At 47.3% G+C, this 9448-nt stretch overlaps 1 protein-coding gene across 1 annotated transcript; it reads right to left on the bottom strand.

Moving 5' to 3' along the window:
• Nucleotides 1-1385: 1385 nt before the first annotated feature.
• On the bottom strand, nt 1386-9025 carry LOC144119229 (uncharacterized). Its single transcript, XM_077651900.1, has 4 exons — nt 8955-9025; nt 7558-7735; nt 4551-4631; nt 1386-1602 (listed from the first exon to the last, which is right to left on the bottom strand). Exons 1-4 carry the CDS (start codon nt 9008-9010, stop codon nt 1390-1392), a joined length of 528 nt encoding a protein of 175 aa, XP_077508026.1. The 5' UTR covers nt 9011-9025; the 3' UTR covers nt 1386-1389.
• Between the last annotated feature and the right edge of the window lie 423 nt (nt 9026-9448).

Raw genomic sequence — 9448 nt, 5'->3', positions numbered from 1 at the left:
AGGCCTCGGAAGATCTCCTGTAAACAGGCAATCAATAGCATTGGTGAGATCGCGCCTCGCTGCCTCGCACGCTTCCTTATTCGATATTTACTGCTGGCTTGATGACGGACCATTTTAGCTTTCCGGCTGTTATAGATAGCTTCCAGTATTTTCACGTAAGCCTGTTCTACACCTTGATTCCGCAAAGCCTGCATGAGTGCTATGGTGTCCGCTTAGTTAAATGTTTCTCGTAATGAAAGAATGCTATATATAAGGATTGGTTATATTCTGCGCATTTCTCTATCACCTTTTTGATAGTGTGAATATGGTTTATTGTGGAATATCCTTTATGAAAGCCTGCTTGATCATTTGGTTGACTAAGTCTAAGGTTGTCCTGATGCTATTTCCAGTTGCGGTAGTAAATAAGTTGTAGGCAACATACAGTACGCTGATCGGGCTGCAATTTGAAAGTCCTTGACGTCTCCTTTCTTATGAATTAAGATAACCTTTGCATTCTTCAAAAGTTCTGGTACGTTCGACTTCATAATGCATTTTGCATTCAGAGTGGCTAGTTTTTCTAGCGCAATCTCCCCTCCGTTTTTCAAGAGTTGTGCCATAACCGAATCCTCACTAGCTGCTTTCCCCCTATGCACTGCTCCTAAGATTTCATTTCCTCTTTCCTTACTGGCGGGATGCCCCATTTCTGTGCTCTACTGCTTCTCTCATTAACATTATGATTACATTGGCTACTCTATAGATTTGTGTAGAACTGTGCGGTTGCTTTAACTACCTTATGTTTATTGATAATGACAATTCCCTCTGTCTTTTACCTTATACACCTGGTTTTTACTTATGCCTAGATGTATCTTCACTGCTTCTAGGCTACCCCCGTTCTTCAGAGCACGCTTGATTTTCTCCATGCTAAACATCTTTATGTCGGCTGCCTTGGGGTTATTTGATAACTTCGAAAGCTCTGCCATTTTTCTTCTGTTCGTAGAGTAAGACGATTTCATGCTATGGTACATCTTAATGATATTTTTATCTCCTTAAGACGATTTCATGCTATGGTACATCTTAATGATATTTTTATCTCCTGAAATAGCTTGTCGATATCCTGTCGAACCAGCCTACCGCGTACGTTTACCGCGCACTCCGTAAGGACAGCTGTGAGATTACCGTTCATCGTCTGAACAGTAAGATCGTCTTCCTCACTTAGAGATTAAGCCTTTGTATGACGATAAGATAACCTGCCAGAGTAGTGTTGCATTCGCTACTGAATTAGACCCACTACCAACACACTGCGCAGCTTTCTCTCGCCAGCCAGCGGTCCTGTAACCAGCGAAAATACAAAAGCAACAGCTCTGTACCTGGCTTCAAAACGCCGGCGAAAACTATAATCCGAAAGTGTTGTCAGCGCAGCCCTTGCTGAGCCACCGTTGTCGACGAAGTGTTCTGCTTTGGCGACGAGAGGCCGTCGGATCCACCTTGAGGTCGGCTTGTGGTTTCGTCAGCTGCGAATTCTATCTGTCGGGCCTGGTTTCGACCACGGTGCCTGCCAGCTTCCGATACAGGCGTGGAACGTGCGTCGGCTGTCACCGTGTCCTTTCCACTGGGTTGCGACTCCTGCACCGTGGGAGGGAAGGCCAATGAGAGTTATAGCATAGTGCGTGCCGCGATCCGCTACCGTGATTCGTTTCTACGGGGCATCACCGCGCATGAGCAGATCGCCTTGAGGGCGCCAGATGGCGCTATGTACCGGGACAGCAGCGCGCAAGCCTGCCGCGTCGGGACCAATCAGCGCGTGCCCACTGGCGGCGCGCAGGCACTATTCTATAACTGTATGACTGCGCTATAGAATTCCATGCAGTCTTAATTGTGCCCTTTTTATGCTACTTAATTTTTCAATGTAGTCGCGCTTCCTGCCGCTTTAAGGACCACCACTGCATTGATCCTGCTAGTGGCAGCCGGTTTTTCACATGGTGTGTCTAAAATTTTTATCCACAACAGCATAAGCGTCTTTCGCTGAGGAGAGTGGTGCTGACCGAATATACGGCTGAGCCCTAGCGGACAACGAATATGCTCCAGACTGAAACCTGTGTGGTCATGCCCTTCGTATGGGCCAAACGAAGCGCGTGTGGAGGCGGCGGTACCGTAATGTTGGGAATCCATGTTGCTCCGAAAGTCTTTGGCAAATTATTTCTGTAGCAGATCGCACTTTCATCATTAACGAGAGGGTGCCATTAATATAGTCACTGGTGTTAATAAATCGTATAAAATGAGGCTGCCACAGATAGAACAATCCAGATCTACTCACGATGAAAATATAGTTAAAGGTTGAATAAAGATTCCTGACTGGCACAAACTTGAGGGCTTTTTATCCACGTTCCTAAAGAATAAAATGCGATGGCATTTTGGTTGCCGGCTATGGAGTCTACAGTGATTCATATACCTTTTTGTAGTTACGCTTTCAAAAATTTGGTTGGAGCAGGTTCCATTCCCTTTATATGGTACCCAAGAGTAATCACCTTCTGGAACGTTCAGCTATCTTCTGTTGCATTACCATAATATATTAGACTAATGGGCAGACTAATCCACCTTAATTCAATGATTAAACTCCACCTAACCACTTTGATTTATTCTCTGGAGTGGGTCAACTTCCAAATTGTAGGGAGTCTTAGGAAGTTTTAGTCTGGCCTAACTTCCAAATTTCAGGTGCCGACAGATTTTTAAATTTGCGGTTCCCAATGATTCCTCCACCCGCGTTCACGTGTTGTTAATGACCTCACGGCCCTCTAAATTGCATTCTTAGGTTGTGGGAGTCACCATGCCACTACTGGCGCAGTGGTGTAGCGCTTAAGCGGTGCGCCACTGCCCCGGCAGGTTCAAGCATAACCTCCGGGGAATTGTTAGAAGCCGGTTACTCTTCTGAGCTCCCGTAAGATTCACGTCCAGCACTACGGTGCCCACGTGGCATTTGATTGCATTTATTTTAAATAATTTCATTGCCAAATACCACATAGGGAAGGTAGCTCGCGACCAGGTGGGCTGGTTTTTATGCGCCATGGTGATCAGCTTGGGATGCTGTCGCAAGGTAACGTGACTCTCTGTAGACCAATCTTTAACTGCTTCATGGCAAGGTAGCCAGTTCGCTCACAATCCGGTTGGTGGTTGCCACCTGCCACGGCGGGCAAATTGTGATGACGTCACGACGTCTTGTCACCTGTCTGCCAATCAGAGAATAGGGCTTGGGATAGCTGGGAGGGAGCTTTTTTTTCTTCAATGGAGCTAACCAGACTGACGAAGACGATGACATATAATGCGTTAAGGTTCTTGCCAAAAAAAGGCTGCACATCGAAACCTCCACGTGCCTATTAAAGTGCCTAATGATTCTCCGGTTCAGTCTAGCGTGCTAAAATAGCAGCGTAAGAGAAACATTCACTGCTTTTTCGCCAAATGAGGCCAATACGGAGACAACGGTACGTAGATTTGTACAAGCGATACTGAGAACACACGCATAGTGTCTATATGATTACGTACTGTGGTGAGCAAACTTAAGACACTCCAGTCAGCGCGTGCCGAACCGTGCCAAACTGCATGCGAGCACCGCCTGACCAAGCACTCCTGCTGCCGATCCCCGCGCACAGGCGCGCGCTGATCTCGAGCAGCGCCCGGCAGCGCCGGTATCGGCAGCAGGAGTGCCTGGTCAGGCGGTGCTCGCATACAGTTTGGCACGGTTCAGCACACGCTGACAGGAGTCTCTTAAGTTTGCTCACCACAGTATAGGTAAGATCGTGCAGATACCTTAAAGTACGTCAGGTATCGCTGGTGTCTTTGCTTTGATCCTATAGAAAATGTTACTGTTTTCTGCTTGCCAATAGTGCACCAGAAAAAACGCCCTTTCACGTGTGTCCGCCCTTGAGCATAAATCACAGCCTACAGTCTATTGCTTGCGCTCTTTATCATTACTTCACTCAAAACCCCTTCGTGATATGTATATTCTACGGCAACGTTCGTCATGCGCCAATATACGCGATACATTCAATGCAGCTGAGAGCACGATCGCTTTTCCGCGAGAAATGATAATGTCATTTAGCGAGTAATATTGTTCTCTCACAGCGAGTGAACCGAAAAATTAGTTCGATATTATCCTTGTCATCACCCCATCAAGTCTTAGCAGTTTTTGTTCTCATCTTATTGTTAAAACACCCTTGCAGAAAAGGTATGCTGCAAATGTGGATACACCTGCCGCAGTGGCTCAGGGGTTAAAGCGCTCGGCAACTGAGTCGGAGTTCCCGGGTTCGAACCCGACCGCGGCGGCCGCGTTTCGATGGGGGCGAAAAGCAAAATTCGATGTCACTTGTGCTGTGCGTTGTAAGAGCATGCTAAATAGCCCCAGGAGGTCGAAATTATTCCGGAGCCATCCGCTCTCGCACCTCCTTATATATTTCTTCTTTCACTCTCTCCTTTATTCCTTCCCTTAAACCGCGATTCGGGTGTCCACTGAGATTTGAGGAAAGTGTGTCGATCTCTTTCCTGGAAGCTAATTTCATTTTTTTCATGTGGATACCTACCCGCTTGTTCGCCGTCATTACTGTTTTAGAATCGTCGAAATCCGTCAAGGGCTGGTGGCGCACCGCGGATTCCTTGGCCTTCTGCACGCAGCGCCAGATAACAATCAAAATTTTGCGTTTGATCTCTTTTGTACCAGGTTGTAAATAATTACAGCAAAATGTTAGCTGGTGCTAAATCGAAACATTAGCATTTTTTTGCAGCTAACTTAAAAAATGGAACATGACAATATGGTAGCTGTATGGCTCTACGTAACAGGAATGAACAAAAGACATCATACTCAAGGTTGGCGGTAAGCTCATCCTATTAATTGCATGAATGTAGCCTGTTTCCTATGAAGGAAATTCACGGGCTAACCCGCTTGACACCGGTGCTTATAACAAATCTTTGAACTGTTTAGACAATGGCTAAGCGACTCTATTCTATCTACGTTGTATATTCTAAATCTCTTTGCAAGAACTTAACTGTCTGCGAGCTCTCCACCGCATCCGGCACCTCACCTCCGCCCTTCAGATTACAACAGACACGGACAATTTCCACAGCTCAGCTGCTTGCTCCTATCTTTTGATGTTTCCATTGAAGACTTCAGCATGATTACAATTTGATATTATCGATGCGGAATCACAGTTATGTTATTCATCAATGTAATCTAAAGCATTATAGTGACGACACACTGCGGTGACTACCTTGGAATCCTTTCTTGCATAATGTTAGATGGAGCAAGGTCCTAATATTTGTTGTTTCGGTTGCACAAAGTGTTTCTAAGCATTCATAGTTTGGCTTTCTTATGCAGGCGAGATCTCAATCTGCTGCTGCGGTTCATTTTACGACAAGAAAGTCGCCGGCAACGGTGATCGGCCACGGGATCAGTTCTGCTGCCAGAATAATTTTCCTTCCCTGAGGCAAGAGCTATTGTAGAAATTTTGCCGGAACATTCATTACAATTTTTGACAGGCAAATAGTGACAGCTTTCTCATAACAGGAAGCCATCAAAAACCAAACTGAAGCGACATTACTTTATGGTAGGCTTTTTAACCTCTTCCACTCGGCTTCGGCGCAAACGTCATCGAGTACGACTGAGAGAACACTTCGCTGGTGTTGGATATGACTCACCCTTCACCTGATTCGGCAGTGGGCACACTTATCATTAAGAAAGCATATATTGCTCAAAGCGTGCATCTTGCTTTTGAAAGAAGAGCACGGGCGTGTAACGCAACCTATTATGCACCTTCGTCACTTGGAATATCCTGCGTCACGTCTAAAATCGGCGTGCTAGAGTGAGTCAGTGAGTGAGTGAGTGAGTGAGTGAGTGATAGAGTGATAGAGTGATGGAGTGATTGAGTGAGTGAGTCATTTTTTACAAGCCGCACGTCAGCGTTTTGGAGAAAAGGTATCGGTAAGACCGCCCTCGGTTGCGTCATGGGCGACGTGTCCTGTTGTCGAGGGCAGTGAGCGGCCTGAATGTCGGGTACTGGAATCACCTAGTTCCCGCATGAAAATCAAATTGCGTAGGAAGGAGGTGTGGCGATCGCTTGGTGCGAATAGGGGTAGGTAGGAAGTGCATGCTCCCGCGACGAGCACACGCTTTTCTGGGACAACCGTTAGGGCATACATTTGTGGGGGCTGAAAAAATCCCTTTACCGGCAGTTAACATTCTCAGCCACTCTCTGTCTACAAGGTTGCTGTCTGCTGTATGTACATATATATATGTACATATATATATATATATATATATATATATATATATATATATATATATATATATATATATATATATATATATATATATATATATATATATATATATATAGCGAAAGGTCACAACTGGTTTTCAGACGGTGGACCGTCCTTAAACCTGATGAAGGACGGTCCACCGTCTGAAACCGTTGGTGAATGAACCTAGATAATCGAACCAGTTGTGACCTTTTCACTGTGCAAGTTTTCACTGGCCCGTTGAGCAACCCTGATTGCTTCCACATATATCTATATTGTGACGAAAAAGACGACCAACTGTGCAGTCGCTCAGGCAGGAGTGCTCACGCTAGGCCAGCAGCCATTAAATCATCTCATTGCCATTGATCATCGTGTCTCTTTCTTCAGCCGGCCGCCACGCAACATTTGCTACAGTTTGCGGGGTATTATGGACATCCTGGTCCGGGGAGCTTCGGCGTCCTGCGTCAGCCGTGGTCTTCAGCTATGAGTTCTTGGCGTGCGCCGCTCGGCCGTGCCCCAGCCTTTCAGAATCGAACCGACCTCGCCGTTGTTCCCCCCGCCCCGTCCCCCGCCCGGACCACTCAACACGGCGAACTGAACCCGACGCAAGGACCTGACCTATCGATTCCACCGACTGGAGACGCGCTTACATCTGAAGACACCGTTCCCCTGCCCAGGCTGTTCGGCGCGCCCTGGGGCCTCGACCTTCGGCTCTTGGCGACCTGCGGCCGGGAAGCTTCAAGACCAGGAATCATCCAGCCATCTCATTCATCGTGGCGGCCAGCACCTCACCCCTTTCTCGTTCCTGACCAACCATCCTCATAAGCCCGTAACCATTTCGCGCTTCTCTTTGTCACCGATCGGGACGATCGCTCGGTGGCCCCTGGTAGTGTGACGAAGATTTCGACGAACTGTGCAGTGGCGGGCAGGAGCGCTCGCGCTAGACCAGCAGCCATTATATCACCTCATTGCCATCGATCATCGTATCTCTTTCTTCGGCTGGCCGCAACGTAACAATATATATCTTTCTGGAGTTGCTGTCAATAAAGAACAAGGTATGCGTTGTCAAACTAATAGAGGTGTGCTAAAATCGCCCACTGTGTTCGAAAAAGTACTCCGATCTCCAGTAAAAATTTAAGTAAATCCCTCAATACTAATGCGTGATGCACCTTTTAAATCGTCGGCTACGTGCGGCGGAAGCTTCGGGCTCGGCAAGGGGTCATTGTCCCTGGATGTTATGGCTTCGTGTGCATATTCTGTCAGCTACCTAGTGTAGCGCGCAAGAAAGTGACTTACGGAATTGGTTCCAAAGGCGAAGCACGCGGCGGCTCCTATGAGCAGTGCGAGCACGATGGAGAATGCGATGGCGTTTTTCCCCTCGAACCGCTGCTTCCAGAGGGCGAAGTGGATGTCTTGGTATCCATCGTCTTCCGAGCGCCTTGGTGGACTGTCGAATCTCAGCACGTACACGGGGCTGCGAGAGGGCGAACGCACCGGATTCTTTGCGCGGTCAATCCGGACGCAAACAGTTCGTTTCCGTTTCCGCCAAAAAGGCTTGCAAAATATTCCCAAGAAGAATTGTACATTTGCCTGTAGTTAAATAGAACTTGTACCAGTTGGCGCATATAGCAGTCCTAGAACTGGAGATATGTTGATAGCGGTAGACGCTTTTTAAACTTCAGCCGCTCCCTACTCTGCAGGTAGTGTAGAACTGTTAGACGCTCAAACACCAGCTGCGGCAATGTCTTCAGCTACCCTGAAAGATGGCTTATCTCGTTGAATACATAAAACAAACGAAATGCCTGATAAAACGCCCGCAAAACGATGCAGAATCACAGTTTTTGGTGATGTAGCAAAAACCGACAACGAAATTCGAGTTTCAATGAAGGTAATGTTCAAAAGACGCCCGTGAGCTGTGCGGTTTTAGTGCATGTTGAGAAACTCAAAGTGATCGAAATTATTCCTCAGTCCTCCACTGCGACGCCTCTATGTATCGTCTTTCTTTCGTTCACTAGCTTTTGAACAAGACGCTACATGAACACCCACAAAAAGAGAGTACGACGAGCACAAGCGCCAAGTAGTTCCTTGTTTAACAGCTAACACGCAGAACCAACTACCGGGTCAACATACGTTCGTGAATTACCTGCCTTCCGTATGGCGCATTGAGTTTTCCGCCGAGGGCAAGATAATCTCTGTGTCTTGCCTTATACCACTCAGGCCATTAGGCGCTGAAAACATCGCTACCTCCATACAAAAAGGACCCGCCACGGTGGCTCAGTCGTTACGGCGCTCGGCTACTGATCCAGAGTTCCCGAGTTCGAACTCGACCGCGGTGGCTGCGTTTTTAAGGATGCAAAACGCTAAGGCGCCCGTGTTCTGTGCGATGTCAGTGCACGCTAAAGATCCCCAGGTGGTCGTAATTATTCCAGAGCCCTCCAACACAACACCACTTTCTTCCTTTCTTCTTTCACTCCCTCCTGTATCCCTTCCCTTACGGCGCTGTTCATGTGTCCGCCGATATGTGAGACAGACACTGCGGCATTCCCTTTCCCGAAAAAATGCAATCCAAACCAATCCTCGATACAAATCAAGATGTCTCCATTGAAGGTATCGTCTTCATTTGGACGCGAAGTGCCATTTTTTTCCTAGTGCGTTAAAAACCAGCGTAAAACAAGACCTTGAACAGTGCCCACCTGTCGCTCCTTGACCCCTTGCGCTCCGTGCGAATCCACTGCCGACCGAAATTCATTGCTGGGATGCTGGGCTCCACTGGAAGGAAGGAAAGAAGGAAGGCCTCAGGCGTTGGTGGCACATATCCACTACGGGGGAGTGGCCAAGACACAGGCGGTTAATTACTGGATACAGGAAAGTTTTGACGGGAAAAGGAGTGGTAATAGTATGTAGTCTGAGAGATTGGAAAAGGGAAGGAAAGGGGTCCAGTTAACTTGGAGATCAAAGACGGGACAATTGCTTAATGTGCATAATAGTACACAATGCCTGTAATGTTGCAATATCGTACTGATTGAGGGCGGGAAAATTAAATTAGAATGGGAGTCGCTGCGTTTCTTGAAGAAAATTTTGCACAGCAGAGCGCACAGTCCTGTCGCTTCGTCCAAGCAAAGAAGCGCCAATGGAAAGAACAACCGCGGAAGACACAGGCAAGCCCAGTTGATGAAATGGAATCTGC

This window comes from Amblyomma americanum, chromosome 2, assembly GCF_052857255.1.
Source record: "Amblyomma americanum isolate KBUSLIRL-KWMA chromosome 2, ASM5285725v1, whole genome shotgun sequence".
NCBI lineage: Eukaryota > Metazoa > Arthropoda > Arachnida > Ixodida > Ixodidae > Amblyomma > Amblyomma americanum.
This window is presented reverse-complemented; position numbering and strand designations above follow the sequence as displayed.

Bases quoted from the DNA above. Each gene is read 5' to 3' on its own strand.
- LOC144119229 (XM_077651900.1), bottom strand. From the start codon at position 9,010: ATGAATTTCGGTCGGCAGTGGATTCGCACGGAGCGCAAGGGGTCAAGG. The intron at 7,736-8,954 runs GTGGGCACTGTT...GCCCTCTCGCAG, and splicing joins AAGGGGTCAAGGAGCGACAG to CCCCGTGTACGTGCTGAGAT. The intron at 4,632-7,557 runs GTAAGTCACTTT...CGCTGCGTGCAG, and splicing joins TCGCCTTTGGAACCAATTCC to AAGGCCAAGGAATCCGCGGT.